This window comes from Marmota marmota, unplaced genomic scaffold (genome assembly GCF_001458135.2).
Source record: "Marmota marmota marmota unplaced genomic scaffold, marMar, whole genome shotgun sequence".
Taxonomy (NCBI): domain Eukaryota; kingdom Metazoa; phylum Chordata; class Mammalia; order Rodentia; family Sciuridae; genus Marmota; species Marmota marmota.
In genome coordinates, this window is record NW_026000205.1 from 13,579,477 (window position 1) to 13,606,907 (window position 27,431).

At 41.0% G+C, this 27,431-nt stretch overlaps 2 protein-coding genes across 3 annotated transcripts in view; both read right to left on the reverse strand.

Annotated features, from left to right (window-relative positions):
- The window catches only part of Tdrd12 (tudor domain containing 12), a 65,455-nt gene extending 57,406 nt beyond the window's left edge, over positions 1-8,049 (reverse strand). Inside the window, exons 1-3 of one of the 2 annotated variants that reach the window (XM_048790985.1) lie at positions 7,704-8,039; positions 4,656-4,792; positions 2,663-2,782 (exon numbers count right to left, since the gene is read on the reverse strand). In XM_048790985.1, the coding sequence (XP_048646942.1) occupies positions 2,663-2,782; positions 4,656-4,792; positions 7,704-7,889 (443 nt within the window). In that variant the 5' untranslated portion in view covers positions 7,890-8,039. Of the gene's footprint in view, positions 1-2,662; positions 2,783-4,655; positions 4,793-7,703 lie in introns of both variants that reach the window. The other variant, XM_015497076.2, reaches the window with a different exon arrangement.
- A 5,119-nt stretch (positions 8,050-13,168) lies between these two features.
- On the reverse strand, positions 13,169-22,316 carry Nudt19 (nudix hydrolase 19). Its single transcript, XM_015496932.2, has 3 exons — positions 21,412-22,316; positions 15,458-15,665; positions 13,169-14,233 (listed from the first exon to the last, which is right to left on the reverse strand). The coding sequence occupies exons 1-3, from the start codon at positions 22,207-22,209 to the stop codon at positions 14,028-14,030; spliced, it is 1,212 nt and encodes a 403-aa protein (XP_015352418.1). The 5' UTR covers positions 22,210-22,316; the 3' UTR covers positions 13,169-14,027.
- Positions 22,317-27,431: the final 5,115 nt, after the last annotated feature.

Sequence of the window (27,431 nt, forward strand, 5' to 3'; positions counted from 1 at the left end):
ATCTCTCACATACACAGAGAATAAACACATGAAGAAATATCCAACTTTGCAAGTCAGAAAATTCAAATTAAAACAAAGTACCATTTTTACCTAACAAACACACAAAAATTTAAAAGCCTAGCAATACTCCAATACTGTATGGGGAAAACACCACTTTCTGTACCCCAATGGTGGTAAAAATTGCTAGGGTTTTTGGATAGAAAAATCTATCACAAATTATATAATACACACTAAGAAAAGCATTTTAGATAAAGTACAAATGAAAAATTATCACATCAAAGAATGGGATCAAACTCAGTAAGACGACTTATCTTAAGTCCTTCACCTATACTGGATGTATCTTCATGTTGAGTGGGGTCCATCTGAGAGTGGGGAAAGCCCCTGCAGACTACTGAGATTGGGAAAGAGATCATGCAGAGGGAGCAAGACAGGAAATGGGTGGACTTCCTCTAATGAGGAGCTGGGCTGTAAAGGCGGGTACCCGATTCATGCTTAAGTGTCAGCAGCTAGCTGCTCTGAAACACGAACAACTGAGTAGGCAGTGAGTACTGCCACACCAGGGCCTTTACTCCCAGAGTCTACACAGCAAAGGGGCATGAGTGGCAATGCACGCTGGCTGGAGGGCAGACTTGTGGGAAGTAATGGTTTTCACAAAGACAAGCTGGCTTATTATCTCATCAGTGTGGATTCTGAGGCAGGCCACAAGAGTGATATATTCACCACCTCAAGTACAGGTGGTGGGGGTGGGAGAGGAGAGGAGAGGAAGATCTTCAAAGAGCTCAAAAGTATCTACAGAAAGGTAGCTTCCAAATTATTTTGTTTGTTTTGGTTTTGGTTTTGGTACCAGGGATTGAACCCAGGGGCACTCTACCACTGTGCTTCAACCCTTTTTATTTTTTATTATGAGACAAGGTCTCATTAAATTGCTGAGGCCCTTGCTAAATTGCTAAGGCTGGCATGGAAACTGTGATCTTCCTGCCTCAGCACTGCAAGTTGCTGGGATTACAGGTATATACCACTACACCCAGCTATGGCTTTCAAGTTCAGAAAGTATAATCCATCATCACTGCCATGTGCAAGTGGAGTCAGAATAGGGCTGATTCCTATGGCTTTTCTTTCTATATGCCACAATTCTGAAGGGAAAGGATGGAATTGACCCCACTGGCTACAGACACAGAAATCAAGCCACTCAGAATAGCAATTATAAAAAATACAAAAAATAATAAATGCTGGCAAGAACGTGGAGAGAAAGGAACCCTTACACACTGTTGGTATAATGTAAATTAGTACAGTCACTATGGAAAACAGTATGAAAATTAAAAAAAAACCTAAAAAATAGAACTATCATATGATCTAGCTATACCACTCATGGGTAAACACCCCAAAGGAAATGATATCAGCATATAAAAAAATGCCTGCATACCCATGTTTACTTGAAGCAGTATTCACAATACCCAAGATATGGAATTTGCCTAAGTGCACAACAACAGATGATTAAAAATATATGTGTTATATACAGTGGAGTACCATTCAGTCATAAAGAAGAATAAAATCACATCATTTTCAGGAAAATGGACTGGATTGAAGGTTATCATAGTAAGTGAAATTGGCCAGACACAGAAAGATATGTATTGCATGTGGGTACACCAGTAGGTAAGAAAGACAGAGGGAAAGGCCAGAAAATGTAGGAGAGAAGAAGGGAGGGTGGACATGATTGAAGCACAACATAATGCATGGAAATGTCACAAAGAAACTATTAATTAGTACAACTGTTTTCACTGAATAATTATGATAATAATAAAATAACAGATCAAGTTTATACCTGACAAAATACTGCCCAATACAGGGTGCTTCTGTACAAACACTAGCACCATGAACAGATACTAGTAAAAAGGAACAAAGACAGGAGAGTGCGTGTGCACAGTCTCTATCTCTTGTCATCTACATATTTTATGGATGTGCCAAATCATATGGAAATAATGTAGCTAGCTATCAAGAGGAGAATGGTTAAGTACAAGTAAGATAATTACATCCACCCATGAAAAAAAATAATGGTAAAGAGCTCCAACATACATTCTTAAGTTAATCTTGCTAATTTTCATTGAAAAATTCATGAAGATGAGATGTGTATAAAAGCACTGACAGGGTTCTAGAAGTTCAGAGGTTTAATAGACCACAAGGCCTCATAGAAGGGAGGACACAGGGCTGGAGAGAAATGCAATAAATGTTAGTTTGTTTGTTTGAGACAGGGGCTATGTTGCCCAGGCTGGCCTTGAACTCCTGGGCTCAAGTGATCTTCTTACCTTAGCTTTAGCCCCCCAACTACAGGTGTGCATCACCATGCCTGGTTAATATACTTTTCATGGTCCGTGATCCTGCTTTCTTTTTTCTTTATAGATACCTTATTACTTTTTACAAGTTAAAAAAAAAAACAACAATAAAAAGGGTGAGAAGCACAGGCCCTCTTCTAACTTCCCCTACCCCAACTTCTGCCCCAGGGGACTCTGCTGCACAGCCAGATTTGACAGTGACTCAGAAGCCAACTCTTGCAGAACAGAGATCTGTGAAATTTCTTAGCATTCCTACGGAGGAACAGATTTCAAATAAACACTTGATTTAAGACTTTTTTAATGATTCAAACTATTGAAGAAGCTGTACTTACACAATTTCAGCATTGTCTTCACAGAAGTCAATGTGTAATGTAACAGGTTTTGTGCAATACAGTCTGAATTTTTTTGCTCTATAGGGAAGCTGCATAAAAGATTCTACTGCAACCCGGATGCTTAAAAGTGAAGCAGAGATAGTTCCATTACAAATAAAAGTTGTACACAATATAGTCATTTAAAGTATACCTACATAATACATAATCAATATACTTAATGTAAAACAAAACACACAGAAAATATTGTTTCTAATATAACTACCTACAGCACTTGGATGTATTTAGCCAAGGGGCAAAAACTCTTTCCTGAGGAGTAAAAAAAAAAAAAGAATCTTACTCATTTTGTGTACAAAGCACAAATATACATATGGTACATAAATAGATGGTCAGCATATCTGTGGTATGAAAATTTCAAGGCGGGGGGGCAAAAAATTTAGGGGAAAAATGTCTTAATGAGGCTTTGGAGGTTGAGACATATTGGGTAACAATGAATAAACCTGTGAAGAAATTCTATTTAAGATTTTTAAATATCAACATCAGTAATATGATAATTATATTAAAGTTTCTATAAACAGATGGATGTTTTAATAATTAGTATTTGCCAATTTTGCACAAAAGAACTAAAAGACTGAGATTTGATAAATAAGTTCAGCACCAGCTCAGTGATAGAGTGCTTGCCTAGTATGCATGAAGTCCCAGCCTAGCATGTGTGGGTTCAACACCCAGCACCACAAAAGGAAAAAAAAGTTCAACATTTTTATTCTTATTAAGGCAAATGACAGTCCACTTTACCACATTATTTCAACATGAACTGTTTCTTCCCCAGATTCTCATTATGCCTGTATGTGTGTCATCTTTTGCCTCATAAAGGTTAGGAAAAGGTGATTGCTTTATTTCATCATATTGTTCTCCTGCCCAATCAAACTAAACTAAAACACCAAATACAAAAAGAAATCTTCCCAACAGTTAAACACAACAGTTATTTTTATAACAATTATGACTGTAAAGGTGCAGAATTGTAAGCTGGAAAGGTTATCTACTTTTTCCTAAGTATCTATAAATTCCCAATGTCTGGCAAGTCCTTGTGCCACAAATTTTTCTATTCAGGATACCCCTCTTATTACAACTAAAGTCTACTTGGTATTGCTCCTCCTTCAGTAGAAGAAAGTCCTCATATTTATTTATTGAATTAACAATCTCTTATCCTGGGAAGGAAACTGGAAAAGTTATCACAAAATGCTGAGAGTGACTTGTTGCTAGCATTTTCTAATAAATTGTGACATGTGGCCCCCAAATCAGTAAAGGCTGCCTAGTTACCAGCTCATTACGAATTCTCTCCTCACCTTAAGCCATGGCCATGCTCTCACTTTAGTAAGTAGGACAATCAGGAATACACACTTGAGCACACACTCTGATCTCTGCAACCTGAGGCTGGGACAGCAACCTACCCTTCTGGAGAGATAAGAGTTCCTCTCCACCTCCTGCTACTGTCTTTCTTGCAGCCACTCTCCCCTAATGGACTTGCTCCATCACAGAGCAAATAGAGGGAAAGAACAGAGAATAGCTGGCGAAGGATCTACAGGAGATGCAAAGAGAAGGGCCTGAACCTCTTTGCCCTTTCCAGGAATGAAGGTGGAGAATAGACAGGCTGCCCTCAGTTTCATTTGACCACTGTTATTCCAGTCAATGAAAACAAGATTGGAACTTGCAAGTCTTCCACTTCACAAGTTAAAAAATTCTAGTTTCATCTTTCTCAAAAGATAACCTTTGTGGGCTGGGATTATGGCTCACCTAGCATGTGCGAGGCCCTGGGTTCAATCCTTAGCACCACATAAAAATAAATAAAATAAAGATATTGTGTCCAACTACAATTAAAAAACAAATATTAGAAAAAAAGATAACCTTTGTCACCTTACTTTAAAAATGGACATTCTTCTTTAAATTGACATCTGTCTCCTTAAAGAGTGTTAAGGCAAAATACATGCATACGTACTTTTTAGATTTTACTGGAATGTATTTGGCAAAATCCACAAGGAAACACTCTGCCAGGTAATGGTCTGCTGAAGATATGATTGACTTAATAACAGCCCTGCACCAGCACTTTAGTTCCTGACAATAAACCACACAAACCTACAAAACAAAAGGAAGGTTTTGGTTTTTAAGTTTGGTGTTAAAAATCTCTAGTCACATAAGAGAACCAAAAGGTCCTCTTGAAACTACCTCAGCGGCATTACCTTACAGAAGAGGAGAGATTCCAGAGGTTGGACCTGCCAAAGCTAAACCAGTTTTCTAGCAAAAGAACTTCAGGAAGAACGTGAGTCAACCAGATTCTGTTCCACTGCTTTTCTTACTACAATAGTCCCCTAATCCACAATTTCAGCACTCACTGGTTAACCAAAACCTGAAAATATTAATGGAAAATTCCAGAAATAAAAAATTCACAAGTTTTAAGTTGTGCTCTACTCTGAGCAGTGTGATGAAATCTCACCATCTCCTTCCAACAATCCCAGAATGTCTACCATACTCATGCTGCATGTGCCACCTGCCCATTAATCACTCAGTAGTCGTTTTAGTAGTCATTTTAGCTGTCACAATATTGCAGGTACTTCCGTTCAAGTAACCCTTAATGGCCCCAAAGTGAAAACTATTAAAGTGTATTATTATAATTATTGTTTTATTTGTTATTATTAATCTTTTACTGTGACTAATACATAAACTATCATAAGTATTAACGGATGGGAAAAAATACAGTGTATATAGAGAGGCATTCCCTTGGGGTCTTAGAACAACATATCCCTTGCAGGTAGGTAAGGGGGACTATTATGAAATCATGCTGACTCCTTAACTAAGGAAAATTATTAGAAAGTAAAAATTTTAAAATGCATTGCTTTACCTTCCTATATCAGAAAGCTTACAAATGATTGTTAATATGCGTCAGACTGATATAAAATTGCAACCCCAGGGTCATCCTCTTCATTCCCTTGCATGGCTTTTCCTACCCTCTAAATTTGTTTACTACCTTTCATAAACGGATGTTGGATCCATGAAAATTTTATTTTTGTTTTGCTTACTGCCATATTTCCAGGACTCAGCATGGTGCTTGGCATATACTAAGTCTTCAAAAGCCTCTCTTAAGGGGAACCACTCCACTTAAGTGACAGTCCTTGGCATCCTGACTGAACCACAGGACCATCATACTCAACAGGTATTCCATGGCCAACCAAATTATATGCTGACCACAGGCTTATAAAGTCAGCCAGTAGCAAGAGCTGTGCCCAGTCAGGGAAGAAGTGGACCAGCGGAGATTCCTGACCTCTGGAACTGAAACTGGAAAGTATGGTACAGCCACACTGTAAGGGATAAGCGCCTAAGAACCTCACATAATTCAAAACTCAAATGATTCAAGATAAATTCTGACAAAGGATACAGGGTATTTATATTTAATGCTAAAATTCATGCAACTTGTAAGAATGGTTTGACTATTTAATAGTTCACATAACTAGTAAACTTTGAAACTGTGTTATACTAGGGCTACTGCTTGTCAAAAATTAAACAATTTAAGTATCAAGCTGAACAGTGATTATAATTGAAGAAAACATTTACAAGCCAGAAAAATAAAAATGAAAAGAAAAGGCACTTAAAAGTGAAAAGAAAAGGAACTAGGGATGTTGCTCAATGGTGGAACACTTGCCTAACATGCATGAGGCTCTGGATTAAATTCTTAGCACCACACACATACAAAATAGAAGAAAGAAAAACAAAATGAACCTCTGAACACCAATGGAAGAACATCATGCTGAAAATGCACTGGGGAAAGGATCAAGCAACTTTTTCTTTACAGTATAAAGTGTATTATTTCAGTCCTAATAAAGGAGGGAAGATTCCACACAGAATTCCAGCTCATGGATGCAGAGGGAATGAGAAATCACCATGTCCAAAGCATGAATAAAAGCTGATGCATGTCATGGTGGTCACTACAGAATGGAGAAACCACAGGCAGCATCCTAGGGAGGGATCAGGCTGTCACCACCTGAATCCACTGGCCAATCACAGCACCACCAAAAAGTGATATTACTTTCCAATTCAATACAACATGAACTTCACAGCACATTCTTAAGAGAAAAAAAGTGACCCTGTGTCTATCCAAAGCTTTGTATTTAACTCTACTTAACTATCAGTCCACCTCCAAAAGGAAGCCCTTGGGAGTCCAAAATGTAAAATATTTTTAAAAAGGACAAATGACCCGGTTTCATTCTTCAATAAGGCAATGGTATAGAAAAATAATAAAATATATTATTAATGATTTTGGGGGAAAGAGATTAAAATGTTTTCTAATTTGTTCAAAAAGAGTTTATAAAATATTTTCCCTTGGGGCTGGGGATGTGGCTCAAGCGGTAGCATGCTCACCTGGCATGCGCAGGGTGATGGGTTCAACCCTCAGCACCACATAAAAATTTAAAAAATAAAGATGTTGTGTCCACAGAGAACTAAAAAATAAATATTTAAAAAAAATTCTCTCTCTCTAAAAAAAAAAAAAATTCCCATCACATCACTAAAAGAATTCAAACTCTTCTCACGAATGCTGATTTGTCAAGACAATCACACAGTGGACAATGGGCAGTGACATTGCAAGAAGGCAAAAAAAGGCCACAATGTGGAGTAAAAAAAATAAAGAAAGAAAGAAACACAAGCTGGGGCTAAAAGGGACGTGTGTCAGTACTAGACTGAAAACTCCAAGCCCTCTGCTGAAGGGCCTACACCTGCAGTGGATTTAGATAATCTCTTCATTCCCAGACCCAGGAATATGGTCCTAATGCCTGGATTTAGATGTCATGCCATTTCCTATTGCTCCACATGAATCCTACACAACCACTGTCTTTGCATGGCTAGCCTCTATCTTGTGCTAAAAATCCTAAAGCCAGGCAATGATTATAAACAACTAACATTACTCCAAAAGATTTTATCACCTTAGGTGACAAAGTACTTTACATTTTGAGTAGTGTTTCAAGACATGGTGATTAAACCACATTTAGATACATACCTGCCCTTCTTCCAATATTAATGGCTTTATTTCTATATCTTGACACATGCTGTTATAAAAGTCATTCATGGCAGTATTTAGTTTTTGGTAGTCTACTTCATGATCTAAAAAGGGACTACATCCTTTTATAATAACCCAGAAGCAACCTGGATCTTCAATCTGTAAAATGGTTAAAAGACAATACATGATTTAAAAGTAGAACCATAAAATGATAAATCTTACAAACATGATAACTATTTCCAACATAAGTGATCTAACAAATTCTTAACAAGTACTTTTGTCTTAAATAGTCAGACCAAATGTAAATACCAAAGTGTGTAAGCAACAATATGTAATTAATTCTCAATTATGTGCTATGAAAAGCAGAAATGCCCTTTATCTCCATATTTTGAAAACATTTAATAATATATACAAGCAAGGGTCAGGCCAATATTTTTAACATTGTTTTTCTAAAGAAGAAGAAATAAATAAGAATATATGTATATTATACTAATATTAAAAAATAAAAGATGATAAATAAACCAAAATAAATATAACTATTACCTATGGTGGAAGGAAGAATGAAATTAATGTCAAACCTGTTGGAATATATCTGGTTACATGTTATTATTATGAGAAACCAAGATTCTCATTATTAGACATAAGATGAAAATATTAAAAAGTTAAATTTGAGTTGAAAATAGAAGAATTCATGACTTTTCAAATGTATTTCCTAGCTCTGCCTAGTGAAAGGACCTAGAAGCAATGATGTCCCAAGATTTGGGGATCCTAAAAACTAACGAGCAGGAACACAGATGTTTGCAGTAGTATTATTTCTACTTTTTCCAAATATTTGAACAGTTTTATAATAAAAAAATTGGCAAAAAGAACAGTGGTCATTCTGATTCAAGTAATGGCAGAACAATCCTTATGACATCTGCAGGTAACAATTATAAGCCCTGGAAAAAACCAAAACAATTTGAAGGCACTGAAGAGCTGCCAAAAGCAGCCAAAGCCTGGAAGAGATTTGGTTCCTGAAAGAAGGAAACCTCACTGTGTTAAACAGCTTTTCCCAGGTCCCCCCCACCCTGCCCCTCCAGCGCCCAACCCTCAGTCACGTGGTATGAAGACTCTTACACCTCAAGCAGAAAGGCACAATGTATGTTGTTTGGGGAATCAGAGAAAAGAGTTTTGGAGCTGCCAGAGCAGCTGAAAACTAAGGGGAGAAACAAGAAAAGGAGGGCCAAAGAGAGGGAGCTCTAAAGTCTGCATATAAAGCCCCTCACATCTTTGGCATATCCTCAACAGCTTAGGTTAGACTCCAAGGAGTCCAGAGAAGACCAACAGCTGGAAGACTGAAAGAAAAAGTTTTAGTTGATATTCAACAAAAACATAGAACCCTGGGCATGTAACAACTCTGCCAAATCTTTTCACTTAGGGACATCCAAACTCTAGCATGGCTTCTAGCAGCAGGTGGCCACATCCCTAGAATGACAAAGGTTCCCACCAAAATGCCTGCATAAGAAAATTCAGGGGCTGGGGCTCAGTGGTAGGGCACTTGCTTGGCACGTGTGAGGCACTCAGTTTGATTCTCAGCACCGCATATAAATAAATAAAATAAAGGTCTATCAACAACTAAAATAAAATTTTTTTAAAAAAATTCAATGCTGCCAGGATAATTCACTGTACCTGGCCCAGCCCCCACCGCCCTTTCTTAGAGCACTTACTAAAAGGGCTTAAAATTATAAATATGTATCTACAACTCATGTGTCTTTCTCAAAGAACCTGAAAGCTATTCCTGAGAAATGTAATCACCAGGAAGGACTCGGATTCCATCTCCAAATCACAATGAGCTACTACCTGACACTCATTAGGATAGCTACTATTGAAAAAAAAAAAAAAAACAAACTATAAAATAGCAGGTTATTGATAAGGATACAGAAAAAGTGTTGTATATTGTATATTGTTGTATATTGTTGTTAAGAATGTGAAATAGTATAGCCACTGTGGAAAACAGTCATTTTAAAATAATTACAAGTAGAATTAGCATATGATTCAGCAAAGACTCCAAAAAACTAAAAAAAGAATATAGGAAGAGATATGTGTACATCCTGGTCATAGCATCAGTGTTCACAATAATTAAATCGTGAAAACAACCCAATGTCCATGAGCAGATGAATGGATAAGCAAAATGTGGTAAATACACACAATGGAATATTATTCAGCCTTAAATTAGGAAGGAAATTCTGTTGGGCACAGCAACATACACCTGTAATCCCAGCTACTTGGGATGCTGGGGCTGAAAGATTTGCAAATTCAAGGCCGACCTGGGAAACTGAATGAGACTTGCCTCAAAATAAAACAAAAAGGTCTGGAGGTAGAGCACAGTGATAGAGCACTTGCCTAGCATGCAAGGGCCCTGGGTTCAATTCCCAGTACTGGGTACACAACATTTTTTTATATGGTGTTAGGTAAAGGTCAAGATTCACTCCCTTGCACACGGATATTCAGTTTTCCAGCACGATTTACTGAAGACAGGACGGTGGGGTGGGGTCAGCGGAGGCCACGCGCTCACCTTCAGCACCAGGACTTCGAGCATCCTGCCCGCGCCTCCTCTGGCCTGCAGGCCCACTCCGACCAGACGACTGACACTGTCCAGCCCGCGCTCTGCCGTGCTCCCCGCCCTACCCGCAGAGTTTGGCGCCTCCGCCCTACGTCGGGGCGCGCCCGCCGCTGGACCCAGGTTCCAGCCTCCTCTCCACCACTCGCCCACGCGGACCTCCGGGCCACTGGCCGCCACGTCCCAGAGTCGACGCGCTGGGTCCTCCAACTCGACGCCGCCGCGGTAGCGAAAGACACGCTGGAAGCTTCTTGCGCGCCTCGCCTCTGGCCTCCCGCACACCCACGGCGCCGCCGACACCAGCCCAAGTGCGCAACGGCCCGCGTCGGCCCCCACGCAAGCCTCGAGGTGCGCAGAGACCACGTGAGGCGCCCAACGGCCGGCCTGCGCGCAGCGCGGCGGAGCGGCGGGGCGGGCAGACGGAGTACGTCCCCGACTGCGCGGCTTCCGAAAGCCAGGGCCTCGCCTGCCTTCCATCTTACCTGTCCCGAGGAGCCTGCGGGCCCAGCCACTTGGAGGTCGCTGCGTTCAGGGAGGCCCGGGCCCTCCCGCCCTGTCTAGACCAGCGTCCTCCGCTTCACCACCCCGGGGGTCCGTCCTTAAAAGATACCCGACTCTCGCTCGCAGCCTTGGTGGTGAGGAGGACTCCTGGTCCGCCAGGATCCCGGGGTCCAGGGGCCTCCCTGACAACATTCCCACCTGCCCTGCACCTTCCGGAAAGACTGCGCCCGGTCTTTGCAGCCACCTGGCCTTCCAGTGGAACCCAGCTGAAGAAAGGTGCTGGTCTAGATGATTTTCCAGCTCAATCCTTTTTTCTTTTATTTTCTCCCGCCCACCTCTTCTCCCCCTTTTTTTCAGGGTCTGGCATGCGCTAGGGAAGTGCTTTACCACTGAGCTACATTTTTGAGATGGGTTCACGCCAGGTTGCCCAGGCTGGCCTTGACCTCAACTTTATGCCACAGCCTTCTGAGTAGCTGGGATGGAAGAAGTATGCCACTGTTCCCTGTTGTAGCTGAATTCTTTATTTAAATTATGAGAAAGCAAAATTTCTTAAGTTTACACTAAAATGAGCTCATTTGCAAAGAGAACCAACAACGTGGCCTCCAGTTGAGAGAGGGATTGTGGAAATTGTGTGGCCATGTATTTAAGAACAGAGTGATCACATAAGCTTCCAGTTTTAAAACTTAATTTCACAAGGTGCCACAAAATATATGCTTAAAATCTCAGAAGGGTGGTCGGAAAGGATAGGTGTGACTGCCAGGAGAAAAACAGACTTCACCTGAAAGCACTAAACCTTATCAAAAGAGATGGGAAGCTGGCTGCAATGGCCTACAGATGTAATCTCAGCTACAGGGGAGGCTGAGGCAAGAGAATCACAAGTTCAAGTCCAATCTCGGCAATTTAAGGAGACCCTGTCTCCAAATTGCTGGGAATATAGCTCAGTGGTAGAACCCTACCTCACCCTCTCACCCCCACCCCTTGTTTTAAATCCCCAGTATGAAAAAAAAAAGGGGGGGGGCAATAGGATTTGATTCTGGTCAGTCCCAGTGACAGTTCCAATCCCTAAGCCCTGGATCCAGGTTTATACCCACTTGGTAGCATATGACTGCCTTTTTTTCTTTTGACTAGATCCCATGCTATAGTATGTTGTTTTGCAAATTTTTTTCACAACATGAAATGAAAACACATGCCAACTAGGCATTTATTCTTTAGTTTATAAGTGTAGTTTCAAGAGATGTGTGATATCATAGAAGACAAATTTTTCTGGCTGTGTTTTCCTGGACAGTTTAGCATGGAGTAGTGATAGAATGAAAGAGGAGGAGCAGGGATAAGTCTTCATCTCTCTGCTTCTGTACCTGAGGCCCTGGTAGCCATCCAGTAAGAGTCCATATGATGAATGCCACAAACACAAGCTAGACTCTAAAACAACTTTTCAGCGGCTTTATTTGGGGCTGCTGGGGCAGTGTGTCACTGCAGATAGGAAGTCATGTGATCAGTTGAAGGAAACGAAATATTTTTGTGTCTCCCCACCCCCCAACGTACTAGAGATTGAACCCAGGGTCTCACACATGCTATGTGAGTGCTTTGCCATTAAGCTACACCCCCAGCCCTTTATACTTTATTTTGGGACAGGATTTCACCAATCTGTCCAGACTGACTTGTGATTTCTTCTGCCTCAGCTTCCCAACTCACTGGGATTACATGATTGTGCCACTATGCCTGCCCAGAAAGAATTCCTGGGGGACAAGTTTCATTCAGATTAACAATATTGAGTTAAACTATCTTTTCTATGAAAAAAAAAAGTCACATAATTTTTTTCATGACATCTAAAACCACTCAGTCATAGTAACTCCAGTGAAAAGTGTAGCAGGGTTAGGGGTAAAGTTCTTCCCCTGCTTATGGCACTAAATAGTTGCATGAATCTCTATCTGTTTTCTCACTTGAAAAAATCATGGCGTAAACAGGTTCCTTTGGTTCCTTCCCTGTAACATTCTAGTATTCTCTGAGAATGAAAGACTAAGCCCAAGGCTAAAAGTCATTAAGGAGAGTTATAGTAGACTCAGAAGCCAGAAGGAATGACAACTATGTCTGTGGTTCTCATACTTCACCTATTGGGACCATTTACTGAAACAAGTAAAATTGACTTTAAATCAGTGTTTCTCAGCCTTGGCCAGACAACTCTTTGTCTCAGGCAGGTTATTTAACTGCATCCCTGGTCTCTCTCCACTAGATGGTGGTAGTATCCCCTCCTCAGTTGTGACAAACAGAAATGTCTAGAATAGCCAATTGACCCAAGGGCAAAAGTGCCCAGGTAGAGAACCACTGCTCTAGATATATTCCTCTAATCAGGATTAAATAATACACATAAGTTTTATGATTGCCTTTATTTGGTTGTTAGAAAAACTAAGAAATTTCATGAAATAAGAAATCCATTGTGTTATGCATAATATAGTCAAATATAGTGAAAAAGAATTGGTGTTTTTAACTATTAATTCCCACCTTTAATCAGCAAAAAAAATTATACCTCTTTAAAGGAGGTGAAAACACTATCCATATTAATCATACTGAAAATAAACCTAATTTAACATTCTCTCTGAACTCTTTGTATTTATTAACCAGCACTTAATAACATAAAAGTTGATAGGTTTGTATGGCTTCATATTTCTTTAAAATATTAACTAAAATAGATTTCCAATTTGGAAAACATAATATATTTACTAATGCCACTTGGTTTTAAACAGAATTGGATCTTAGTAATCAAGCTAAAGACAATAGCAAGAAAACAATGGCATTATCACTTGAAGGGTGTCTCAGTCTAGTGTTTGCCATCCAGTCAGGCACTCTTAAATTAATTTCAGCAGAAAGTCTAAGAAATTCATGGTTCAACTTCCAAAGCACATCAGGAAAAATGCTAATATGTGGGACAATTGAAACAATGGCAATAGAACATCTTATTTAAACTTTTAGGCTAATAAAACAATATAGAAGTAGGCCCCCTTGTGACTTTTTTTTTCTCATTTTGGTAACATATCAATTTTATACTCACTGCATACTGAATGATTAAAAGAATAAAATAAGCAAGAGAGCTCCACAACACACTTAAAAGAAGAAACACTCCATGATAGCTTGCACAAGCACCAAGTTATATAATTTTCAAACAAGTTTAGTCAACCCTCTTAATCATTCCCACAACTGAAATAGTTTAGTTAGAAAGAAGTAGCTCCCTACAAATGGCTCTTACTTATTATGTAGTTCTTAGGATAAACATGTTTACACTTTGACTGAACAGTCACATGGACCTCATAAAGATGGCGATTGTGTATCACTATTCGGTGAAATTTCTTGCCTTCCTTCATGATTTCTTTAGTTGTTTTTTCAGTAGACAAAGACTTTTCTACATAGTCTGAATCTTCTAGGTACAGCTCATCTCCTGAAAAATAATAAAAACTTAAATCTATAAAGTATCATTTTATAAATCATTCAAATATATTAATGACATATAAATTGGTATTTATTTTTATCTATTTCATGCATTTGGAACTGAGTTGTTAAATAACCCTAGTTTTACAAGTTTATATTAATTTTTTCTCATATTTTTAATATTTTCACCCTCCCCTTATCCTCTACCCAAGAATTTTCTTTGAGTACATAAAAATTTCTGACTGAAATGTTCTTCATTGTGAACTGTAAATTTTATATTAGTTCATGACTCTCTTTAGTGTATTAAATACTGACACTGATATTGATCTTGACAGTCATACTTTTGATATTTCTATATGGGCTGTTCTGATAAGGTTAATTTAAAGAAGTTGTTATTTACATCAAAACTGCCAAACTATAGGTTGAGTAACAAATCTTATCACTATTCTCAGGAGCTGAGCAGGCAGATATAAAGTATGATAGGTCACAAAATCCCTGCCACAAAACTGAGTTCACCAAACTACAATCGACCATCAACAAATATCCTACCTCAATTTTATACTCATGGCATACTATATGGTTAAAAGACCATAACTCTAGTTGGCAGCTTACAAATTCTCATAATTCAAAATTATGGTTCAGGTTGTGGCTCAGTGGTAGAGCACTTATCTGGCATGTGTGAGGCACTGGGTTCAATCCTCAGCACCACATAAAAATAAACAAAATAAAGGTATTGTGTCCATCTACAACTAAAAAAATTTAAAAAAAATAAACTGTACAAAGTGAGATAATGCATGAGAAAGAAATCTGTCAATGTCTACAAAATGTACTTATAAGCTGGGCACAGTGGCCCATGCCTGTAATCCCAATCGCTCAGGAGGCTAAAGCAGAAGGATCTCAAGTTCAAAGCCAGCTTCAGCAAAAGCAAGGTGCAAAGCAATTCAGTGTGACTCTGTTTCTAAATAAAATACAAAATAGAGCTGAGTTGAGTGCCCCTGAGTTCAATCCCCAGTAACCCCCCAAAAATATACCTATATAAATGTGTATGTGATGTCATTCAGAATTTCTGGTTATATAAATAACATTGATGTTTTACAGACTTTGGCTCTATTTAATTAATACCTTGTAGGCTACACAACTTAACTGTAATTCATATCTCTGTGCTGGGTAATACTGCCAGACAGCCCAGTGACTGTGCATACTGACAAAATGTGTTGCTGCTTCACTGACTTACCAGGTAAAAGCTGGAGCATTCCATCAGCAGTTAAATATGTAATTGGCAGCCACCGTTCAGCCTCTTCTAAGGCACGATCCAAACAAAATTTGTGCAGGTCAGACAGAGAGGCAAAGTTTTTAAGTCGTCTTACTTCGTAGAACTGTGGGGGCGCCAGCCAAATTTCTTTTGATATGAAACTTTTAGTTGCCTCTGATGGAGATGACCACTGTGGAAGATAAAGGTAGGGCTTCCATCAAATAGACTGCTAGGTTAATGCATAGGATCTACTTATAATTTTATATCTTATATCATTCAAGTGCCTTGCTAGATCCCTCTGAGACAAAAAGAAACATTGGGGGAGGGTGTTGCAGTGGCACAAACAGTAGTCCCAGCTAATTGAGAGACTGAGGCAGGAGGATGGCTTGATTAGAGGGGTTTAAGACCAGCCTGAGCAACATAGCAAGACCTGCTCTATTTAAAAAAAAAAAAAAGATCCAGAGAAGAAAGCTGTGCTGATCCTCTTAAGAGGTTGATTACTGAGCACTGACCCCAGCCAAGGTCAGTGAACCAGGACGGATCACTAAGGATTGAGTTGGGAGTTGTTCAGCATAAAAGGAAGAAGATGTGGAAGGGTTATAGTGGTTCTGTTCATTCCCAAAGGAAGACTGAAGGGTAAACTTCTGACAGTGAACTGAGAATTTGATGCCTTCATTCCTCCCATAAACAGGTACCTTGGCTTGGCCTGAGGAAACGATGGACAAAACTCTAAAAGAGACACTATAGGGCTTTTAGCCACCAAAATACATCATGATGTATGACACACACTACAATGGTGGTGAAGAATCAGGAACAATAGGAGCTTTCAGGAAGGTCAAGAAGCAGCCTCAGCCTACAGTCCAGAGACTAATAACTATAGGGTTTCAGCCAGACAGGGTCTGCCCATTAAATTCAAGTGGTGCAAGCTGCTCTCCTGCCACAGCTTTCCTTCACAGACCCTGAGATAAAAAGAGTGACTCAGGAGTACAGAAAAACTCCCAAAGGCCCTAGCCACTGATAATCAAACCCACTCACCATCCCTCTCTCCCTCCCTTCCTCTCTCCTTTTCCCTCTCCCCCCTCCTTTTTTTTTCTCTTTCTATGGTACTAGGGATTAAACACAGGAGTGCTTTACCACTGAGCCACATCCCAGCCCTTTTTTTATTTTGAGATCAGGGCTTGATAAATTGCCCAGGCAGGCCTGGGTAATCTGTGATCCTCCTGCCTCAGCAGCCCAAGCAGTTGAGATTACAAGCATGTATCACTGCACCTGTTTCTTAACTGACATATGACACAGTAATAGTTTTTGAGAAAGCTCAGTCCATTCCACTTGGGCCACAGCCCACCCTCTTCTAGTTTAGCAATATAAACTCCTTCCTCCTGCCCTGGAATGCAGGGAGTCCTCTTGTCCTGCTGCAGCCCAAGACATGTGGAAGCTCCTAATAAATTCCAACTTTGTGCAATGCCGGATCTGTCTGCCTTTTTCTTTGGTCTTTAGGCACCTTCCTCTTTGGTGGCCAGTTCTCATACACCAGGACTGAGTTTTTCTAACGCCCCCCCCACCCCAAACTCAGAGTTAAAACTGACCTCTGCCTTAGGTGACTATGGATCAAAGGTTTGTGAACCTATATGTGCTCAATTATCCCAAGAGGCCTGATAAATCTTTACATCCCTTTGGCTCTGATAGAGGGCCCTGGTAGAGGGATCATTCTGAAGTTGGCCAAGGCTGCAATTTGAAAATCAAAGCTCTGGGTCTCCAAGTTACCCAATTGTTAAGTTATTTCCAGGGCATTCTGATTTCTCTGTCCTGTGAGTTGACAACAGGCAAGATGATAGTCATCTTCCACTTAATCCAACCTCTTCAGATTATTCTAGACCATCGGTTATGATAAGTTATCATTTATTGCTTACTTGTTACCAGTAAAGCTCTGCTCAAAATGCTTTATATAAAATATTTCTAGTCCTTAGGATAATGCTGCAAAGTCCCATTTTACAGATGAGAACATTTAGGTAGCTCCTCTAACTAGAAAATCTTGATTTCAAACTCTTGGGGTATCTGACTCCAAATTCCACTGTTTCTACTAGATTTTTGAACCTCAACACAACTGACACCAGGCCAAAAGTCTTTGTTGAGGGCTGCTGTGTACTCACTGAAACAGGGATACCAGCAGCATCCTTGGGCTCTACCCACTAGATGGCAGTAACAACCCCCTAATTGTGACTACCAAAAAAAAAAAAGGCTCCAGACATTGCCAAGTGTACCCCTGGATGGGGTGGGCAAATCACCCCCATTTAAGAACCACTCATCTAAGCTAACTTAAGAATTACTAGCCGGGTATGGTGGTGTACATTTAAAGCACCTGCACTGAGGAAACTGAGGTAGAAGAATCATTGACTCCACAAATTCAAGACCAGCCTGGGCAAGATAGTGAGGTCCATCTCAAAAAAAAAAAACTGTTTATTGGAACTTCCTCTTCCACACGTGAGAGTTTGAATTATACTCCTTTGGCCAATTGAATAGTAGAGCACAGGATAAAATCTATGAAACAACTATTTCCAGACACTGAAAAAAGCAGTACTATAATTTCTCAGAAAAGAAAAATGAATGAGGTGAACCCTACCATTGTCTGGAGTTTCTGCCTAAAAATATAGGACAAGGAGAGAGAACCTAATCAGAGTCTAGGATTCTTGAAGACTTGAGAAGACAGAAATCAGAATTTGGGAAGCTCACACAGGCTAGCATTTGGACACAGTGGACCTAAGAGGAAGGAGCTACACAGAATAGAAAATCTGTACAGAGCACCCTTGAATCTTTGCTAAACACACATCTGGCCATGCAGAAGGTGAAACGATATGGTATTGGAAAAGATGATATCAAAAGAAGGAACGACTGGGGCTGTGACTGTGGCTCAGTGGGGCTGTGACTGTGGCCTGGCATGCATGAGGCAATGGGTTTGACCCTCAGCACCACATAAAAACAAAATAAAGGTAGTGTCACCCACAACTAAAACATTAAAAGGGGGGAGGAGGGGGGGAGGAGGGGGAAGAAGAACAACAATTACCTAAAAGCTTAAGACTAAATTCCCAGAGCTCATTTAGGGCCAAGAATTTTTCAAATTCCCTCCAACGATTCAATATAAGGAGCATTCAAATAAACTCCCTACCAGTCACACAATGGAAGTGCGGCTAAATTGGCTCTAAATTAAAGGATACTGTAGATACACTCAAAAATCATTTAAAATAAATCTCAAAAGTATTAAGTTGTAGTAAATGTTGCCAACACCATTTAAAGAAATATGGCAAAATCGAGCACTTAACAACATAAAACGAAAATTTCCAACATCTAATAAAAAATTATAAGACATGACAAAAGTAGGAAATGTGATCCATAACTAGAAGAAAATCAGTCAATATAAAAGACCAAGAAATTACAAATAACATGGAGTTGGAGAGAAGTTTATTTTTTGTCTGTACTTCAGATTGAATCCAGGGATGCTTTACCACTAAGCTATATCCCTGATCCTTTTTATTTTTTATTTTGAGACAAGATCTCACTAAGTTGCTTAGGCTGGTCTTGAACTTGCAATCCTCTTGTCTCAGCCCCTGAATCACTGAAGTATTATTGGTCTGAGCCACTGCATCCAGCCAGGAAAGATCATTACCCCGCCCCCAATTATAAGTATGTTTCACTGGTTCAAAGCTGTAAATTAAAATATCCACATGATGAGAGAAATAGAAAATATTTTTAAATAATTAAATGGAGCTTCTATAGGTGAATAATATCTAAAATGAAAAATCCACTTGGGTTGTATTTATAGCAGATTAAATACTTCACAAGAGAGTAAATTTGAAAACATAGCAATAGAATGTATTAAAATTAAATACAGAGGAAAAAAGATTGAAAAAAGCAAATGAGGCATCAATAACCAATGGAACATTATCAAGTAGCCTCAGATATGTAACTGAGCCAGGCATGGTGGTGCATGTCTGTAATCCAAGGGGCTGGGGAGGCTGAGGCAGGAGGATCACAAGTTCAAAGCCAGCCTCAGCAACTTAGCAAGGCCCTAAGTAACTCAGTGAGACCCAAATAAAATACAAAAAAGGGCTGGGGATGTGGCTCAGTGGCTAAGTGCTCCTGGTTTCATTCCTTATTACCTGTGGGGACAAGTGCATGGAGTACTGCATACATGGTATAAGTTAAGGGCGTCTGAGTGGCAGGTCACTCCTCTCATGCTAGGTGCCTAAATAGCAGGCCACTTACCCCTTAGGCACAGCTCTTGGCGTGAGGCCATGTGTTGGAGTCCCTGTACTTGCTCCACAGCCCACTCCTCGTTTGACCGCTGCAAAGACAGCTAGCAGAAATTGCATTGGTGGCTGCCTGTAAACTGCTTAGCTACTGCCTGAATATATATACATACTGCACAATAAACTCATATCTGTTTCCTGCTTGTCTCAAGAGGTCTTGATTAGCGACTCCTGTTCCATGGACCCCCTTGCTGGACAAGAGAGAGCCCATGCAATTACCCATTACAAAAAAAAAAAAAAATGTGTAATTTAAGTCACAAAATAGGGCGAGATGTGAAACATTTGAAGAAATGAACAAGTAAGAAAAGATAGGGACTAGAGGGGCAGGTTCTTCAATGGTAGAGAGAGCTTGCCTAGCAGTGGTAAGGCTCTCTGTCCAATGCTCAACATGGAAAGGAAACAGAAGAGAAGGAAAGGAGAAGAGGAAGATAGAAAAGGAGTGAGAGGGAAAGCAATGCACATCAGAATAAAATTGCTGAAAACCAATTACCAAGAGAAAGTATTCAAAGTAGCCACACACACCAAAAACACACTAAATGTAGGGGGCGAATGATTAATAGTAACAGCAGACTTCTCATAAAAAATGTATGTCAGCCAGAATATAATTAAGAAACATCTCTAAGTACTGAAAGGGAAAAACAAAATCAAAAAACGGTCCACCTACAAAATGTGCATCAAAAGTAAGAGTAAAATATAAAGAATTTTTCTGACCCAAAAATTTAGAGGATTGTTAGAAGAGCTGGACATTAAGAAATATTATAGAAAATCCTTTATAGGAAGTTATTTTTGTTGTTGTTGTTTGGTACCAGGTATTGAACCAAGGGGCACTTAACCACTGAACCACATCCAGATCCCTTTTTTATATTTTAATAAAGACAGGGTTTTGCTGATTTGCTTAGGGTCTCGCTAAATAGCTAAGGCTGACTTTGAACTCACAATCCTCCTGCCTCAGCCTCTTGAGTCACTGGGATTTATAGGAAATTCTTTGGACAAATAGATGGCCAGGTGTAGCTTCTGACCAACATAAAGAAATGAAGAGCAATATACATGGTAAATATGCAGGTAAACCCAAAAAGACATTTTTCCCCTTATTTCCAGTCTTTAAAAGATTGACTAAAACTGTCAAGGTGGCACACACCTGTAATCCCAGAAATTTAGGAGGCTGCAACAGGAAGATTGAAAGCTCAAGGCTAGCCTGGGAAACTTAGTAAGAACTTGTCTCAAAATTTTAACAAAGGTCTGAGAATATAGTTCAGTGGTAGAGTGCTTGCGCAAGGCTTCTGGTTCAATCCCTAGTACTGAGAGAGAGAAAAAAGACTTGTCTACTGTCTAAAGCAAAAATAATTGTGCAGTTAATAGAAATAAAAGTATGAAAACTGCACAAAGGAAAGGAGGGGAGAAATAGAAGTTCAGTTGTCCCTTGGTACCTGTGGGGGCTTGATTCCAGGACTCTTCACCCTCAGATTCCAAAATCTGAAGATGCTCAAGTCCTTTGTATAAAATGGTGCAGTGTTTGCATATAACCTACACACATCCTCCTGTACTTATTTGCTTGTTCATTTATCGGTACTTCGTTTATTGGGATTGAACCCAGGGCTGCTTTACCTAACCTGGTCCCTGTGGATGCCCTACCTGGCAGCCCACCACCTCCGACAGGTCGGGATAGACCGGCGGCGGCTCGCGCAGGCAGCACAGGAAGAATGCCGTGTCGAAGCGCCGACTGCCACCGCGCACGAACGGCGTGAGCCAGGCGCTCCAGTCGTGCAGCGCCCAGATGTCGGGAGTGCAGTCCAGGTGCTCGCACAGGCGCAGGAAGTGGCGCGGGTCGCGGCGGACGCGCGCGCGCCAGGCATCCAGGCCCTGCGGCGGGGCCAGGGCAAGGCCGGGCTCCCGAGCCGGACCTGGGGGCTCGGAGCCCTGCAGGGAGCCCCTGGGCCGCAGCAGCAGCACCCCCGCCTCCTCGAAGGTCTCGCGGATGGCGCAGATGCGCATGGCGACGTCATCTGGCAGTGCCCCGGCGTGTCCGTCGGCGGCGTCGGGCAGCACGGGGAAAGAGGCTCTCCGGGGCGGCGCTGGGCCCAAGCCGAAGCGCGGCTGCCCTTGGTGCTCGGTGAAGAGGTGCAGCCAGTCCGCAGAGCGATCTGCCGCGTCCAGCACGCCGCCCGGGAAGACGTGCGCACCGGGCATAAATCCTTGGTTCGGGGAGCGCTGCAGCAGCAGCAGCCGGAAGCCTTCGGAGGGCGGCGGGGGCAGTGACCGGGCGGCGGCACCCGGGCGCGTCCAGCCGGCAGCCAGCACTACGGTGGCCGCCCGCCGCCAGACGCTAGAGCCCGGCCGCAAGGGGCCGCTCATGATGGGCGGCGGCGCGCGGGTTTGCAACTCGGGTCCTGGCGCGGGCGGGAGCTCCTGGACAGGTTTGGAGCCTTGCATCAACCCCGGCGACCTTACGGTTTTTAGGAGGAATACCGGATTCTCGGTGAATTTGGTTGTGCAGCCTTTACCCGCTCGGCGCCGGCCTATGGGAGGGGCGTAATCCAGCGCGACTCGGCGCAGCCCCGAATGCCTTCGGGCAGAGACAGCCACTCTCGCGGGACCAGGTCTGTTAGCCGCCAACGAGCGAAGTCATTCACAGCTGAAAGGAGGGCTGCATGAACCCCGTTCGGGACGCTTAAGTGCAAGAAGGCTTAAGGGTGTACATAACCTACTGTAGTAAGAATGGGATGGAAACCCAGGCCTGATGACACGTACCTGTCCCACTAAAATCTGAGACCTATAGGACTTTCTCCCTTAAACTAAGGTGGAACCGTGAGTGTTACCTTTGGGGAAGGAAGAGAGCTTTACAAACTCAGAAGAACCACGCTAATGAAAAATGAACTGATGAACCAGATGCCAAATTGTACATTTCTGTGCGGCCTGAATGGGAAAGGTCCTTCCTGAATACTTGTTTTATCTTCCTGGATTCTTTTTAGTGTTAGGGCATCTGAAAATCTCCTTAGGCAACTTAGGTCATTTGATTTGATTGGTTTTCTCTTCTTTTCTCTATCTTTTGGAGAGAGTTGGTTTAAATCTGAGTCTTCTCTTTTCACAAATCCTTGTCAGTCAACAACAACATCTCCCACAATTGCTATTAAAATTGATCACACATTGTTTAGGTTTTGTGAGAGTTAGACTATACCATGGAGCTTCATTTACAAACTTTCATTGTAATATGGGATTTTTTTTTTCCTGAGGAGAATCCACAGATGGCACTGCAGTATTTAGGTTGATTTTTGTCAGGATGATTTCTAATGCACATGCCTGAATACTGACTATATCCCCAGAAACAAAAGGAGGTCACATGCTGAAAAAAGCACATGTAGAGGCCAAAGGAGAACACATGCCATACTGAGAGGATCTGCCAACTTCTATCCACCTTGAGTCTGTGTGTTAGTCAACTTTTCATTGCTGTGACCCATGAGCAACTGGAGGAAAGAGGGGCTTATTCTGGCTCAGTTTCAGAGGTTTCAGTCCATGGCTGACTGGCTCCATTGCTCTAAGCTTGTGATAAGCCAAAACATCATGGTGGAAGGGCATGGGAGAGGAAAACTTAGCTCCTGGCATTCAGGAATGGGGGTGGTGGGAGGGGCCAGGGACAAGATATGGTCCTCAGTGATCTGCTTCCTCCAACCATGCCCCACCTGCCTACACTTTTCAACACCTCCCGAGGTCCATTCAATTATTAATTCATCCAGTATTAGCCCACTGATGAGGTCAGAACCCTTATAATCCAATCATTTCCTCAAAGTCCCACCTTCTGACATTGCTGCATTGGGAACCAAATCTTCAACATATGAGCTTTCGGGGAAATTTCCATATCCAAAGCATAATAAAGACTAGATACAATGTGATAACTGGTTAAATATGCAGAGCAAAGGATGGAATTAAGCTTGGGAGACTGAAGTCACATTCTTCAATTCTATGAGTAATGATAATCCTAGGAGTAATAATATTTTCTAAGCCCTTACTATGTGTGAGGCACTCAGAACTTTGTAAGTATCAACTATATAATGCTATATAATTTATAATCCCTATAAATTTAAAAGTTAACACCATTTTAAAGATGGCTAACTATCTATGGTGGGGATTAAGTATCAGGAAAGGACACACTATTCACTACAAACCAGCACCACGGTTTTGTGGGTGTGAATATTTTTTTTTTTATATATCAGCTGGTTTTCCCAGAGTATGATCACCCCTGAGTGAAATGATCAAGCCCTGGAGTATAGAGCAAAACGACAGAAATGAAATCTTAACAAAGACAGAACTGTCTCCAAAACCCAGATGCTGCCTTGTCTCAGAAGACTCTGAAGATGCAATATGGGTTTATGTATGGAACCAGACACCACAAAAACTCAAGTTATTTGAACTGTACCCAAGAATCAGAACAAAGGCAAGCAGCAGTCCCTGACCATCAAAAGAGATAGATAAGAGCACATTCAAGTGTGCTCTGCTTAAGAACAAATTTTGGATATATTGCTTACCTATTGCTGCCAACAAATTACTCCGAAACTTGGTGGCTGAAAACAATATTTATTATCTCACTATTTTTGTAGATTTGGAATTTGAGAGCATCCTGGCTAGTGGTTGTGACTCAGTATCTCCCATGGTAAACACGCCAGCTGGGGTTTGACTGGGGCTGGTGGTTTTAATTCCTCAATAGCTTGTTCACATGGATATTGGCAAGGGTCTTTCCATAGGCGCTACTTGAATGACTTCAGGACTTGGTAGTTTACTTTCCTCAGAGAGAGTGATCCACGAGAGAGGAAGAAACCATGCATGATGCCTTTTATGACTTACCCTCAAAAATTGCACGTCATTTCCCCGGTGTTCTGTTGTTACATTGGCCAGCTCTAGTCAAATGTGAGAGGGAGAAAAAAATACATGGAGATGGAAGTTATCTTGGAGGCTGACCACCATAGGGTTAAAAAAAATTTGGAACTGTAACAAGGAATTTGACTCTTCACTTTTGCCTGAAAAATGTCCAATGCGTGACTAAAACCAGGGTTAAATACTTGGCATCTCTGCCTCCATTTTGCATCTGTCTCCTCTGCTTTGAGTCATCTGGGTTACCAGGAACAAAGTCTGATCAATTACTATCTTGACTTGAAGCTACTCCCTCCCTTTCAGATAACAGCAGCTTTCTATCTCAGACAAGGCCCCAGTCACTAATCCTGAGATAATAGTGGACATACCATATCTGATCAAACTTACCTGGTTTATCGGCTGTGAAAACCCCCAACCCTGGCCCTCATTCCCCTTTCAATAACACCTTGAAGTTATTGTCAGTCCCTCAAAGAGAGGACTAAGAACGTGGGCCCCCTTGTCTCTCTAGCTACACTGATTAAAATTCCTTTCATGCTTTTCACCATTAACTTTTCTGTTTGTTTTTGGGGGTGAGTAGCTGGACCTGATTGTTTTGGATCCCCAGAGTCAGGCCTCTGGCCTAGCATTCTGGGAACAAATCTATCTAAACGTCAGAAGAGAACAGGTAAATTCCTCTGTAACCTTTGACTCAAACTGTAGACACATTAAAGAAAAAGATTTGATCAACTTGGCTCCCTATATATTTTGACAAAAAATACTAGGGCAGAGTTTATGACATATGATAAACCTGGAAAAAATGAGCAGATGACCTGGAAAATCTGTCACAAAGGATTAGAGAGTTTTTTGGGTGGTTTTGTTTTTTATGGATAAGAAAAAACCTAAGACTATGTAGAAAAATGGGCAAGAGAGCCAGGCACAGTGGTACACACCCAGAGACTTGGAGGTGGAGGTAGGAGGATTTCAAGTTCAAGGCCAGCCTCTAAAACTTAGTGAGGGGGCTGGGCTTGTGGCTCAGTGGTAGAGTACTCTCATGGGCAACGCCCTGGGTTCCATCCTCAGCACCATATAAAAATAAAATAAATAAATAAAACAAAATTATTAAGTAAAAAACTTAGTGAGGCCCTAAGCAACTTAGTGAAACCCGTATCAAAAATAAAAAGGGCAGGATGGGATTGTAGCTTAGTGTAGAGTGCTTGCCTAACATGTGTGAAGCACAGGGTTCAATTCTCAGCACCACATATAAATAAATAAAGTTCTATCAACAACTAAAAAATGTTAATAATAAAAACTTAAAAATAATAAAAATGGCTGGGGATATAGTTCAGTGGTAAAGTACCCATGGGTTAAGTCCCCAGTACCAAAATTTTAAAAAAGGGCAAGAGATGTGAAAAGACAGTTCATATTTATTTACTTAAGTTATTTACTTAAGGCCATATGGCCAGCAAGTGTTGGATCTGTCTTCAAACCTACCAACATGTGTTTTTCCTGTGACATGGCACTTTGCCAGCTGCTCCAGGCCTGACAATAAATGCATACAGCCATCCCTAATGAGCACTACCAATTACCGTGTGTCACTAGGTCACAAGAGAGTGGGTTTATGACAACAGTTGCTCACTTCGTAGCTAAAAACGTGTGACTCCTCATTCTTTAAATGATCCACCCTAGCTGTCATTACAATAAGAAATGTTCTTATTTGATTTATTAGAACATGCATAACCTTGAATAAAAACAAACAAACTTTCTAAACAGGACATGTTACTGTATTTCAATCTCAAGTTCATCAAGTCTAAACTTATTCCTATTATTCCTTATTTATCAGGTTTTTGTCAGTTTAAAAAAGGGGATGGAAAGAGGCTGTGATCTATAGGGCGAGCCACGGAGAGATAATTTCAGTTTGAAAGCTCACTAGTTACAGTTGTGTTTTTTTAACCTGTCCCAAACAAGCCAAGTCACTGGGGATAAACAAAATTCACCAGTAACATCCTGAACTCCAAGACTCAGCACATGAAAATAATTTCTCATAATATTATTAAAGAAGAGCTTTAAGAAAATTCTGCTATGGTTTGGATCATGGTTCAACTGTGTCCCCCAAGGGTTCATGCGTTAGAAGCTTGATTCTCAGTGTGTGATGCTAGGAGGTGGTGGAATCTTTAAACAGTGGGGTCCAAGCCAGGCGTGGTGGTGCATAATCCCTATAATCCCTAGTGTCTCCAGAGGCTGAGGCAGGAGGATCACAAGTTCAAAGCCAGCCTCAGCAACTCAGTGAGGCCCTAAGCAACGTAGTGAGACCCTGTCTTAAAATAAAAAGTAAAAAGGACTGGGGATGTGGCTTAGTGGTTAAGCTCCATTGAGTTCAATCTCTGGTACCAAAAAAAAAAAAAAAAAGATGGGGCACAATAGGCAGTGATTAGACACTGGGGACACTGCCCTTGGAAGAGATTAATCCCAATTAGTCCCCTAGAGAGTATTTAGTTCTAAAAGTGTGAGCCTTATACCTCCCCATTCTCTGGCTCCTGTCTCACCATGTGAACTCTCCCTCTTGCATGTGCTCCAGCCATAATACTATTTTCTATGAAGTGATGCATCCAGGGGACTCTCACTGGAGGACACATTGACAAGGCTGCCTGATCTTGGACTTTCAGCCTCCAAAATTGGGAGCTACATAAACTACTTTTCTTTCTGAAGTACCCAGATTTATGTACTTTTTTATAGCAATAGAAAATGTTTTCTCAAAATGTAGGGATCCCATTTATAGGATATTAAACAAAATTATGGGAGGCCATTCAGAC

What these genes read in the sequence shown, in the direction of transcription:
- Nudt19 (XM_015496932.2), bottom strand. Translation starts at nt 22,209, where the DNA reads ATGCAAGGCTCCAAACCTGTCCAGGAGCTCCCGCCCGCGCCAGGACCC. An exon ending in CGGAGGTGGTGGGCTGCCAG is followed by an intron (nt 15,666 to 21,411) that starts GTAGGGCATCCA and finishes TATCTTCCACAG; the next exon opens with TGGTCATCTCCATCAGAGGC. An exon ending in AATGCTCCAGCTTTTACCTG is followed by an intron (nt 14,234 to 15,457) that starts GTAAGTCAGTGA and finishes ATTATTTTTCAG; the next exon opens with GAGATGAGCTGTACCTAGAA.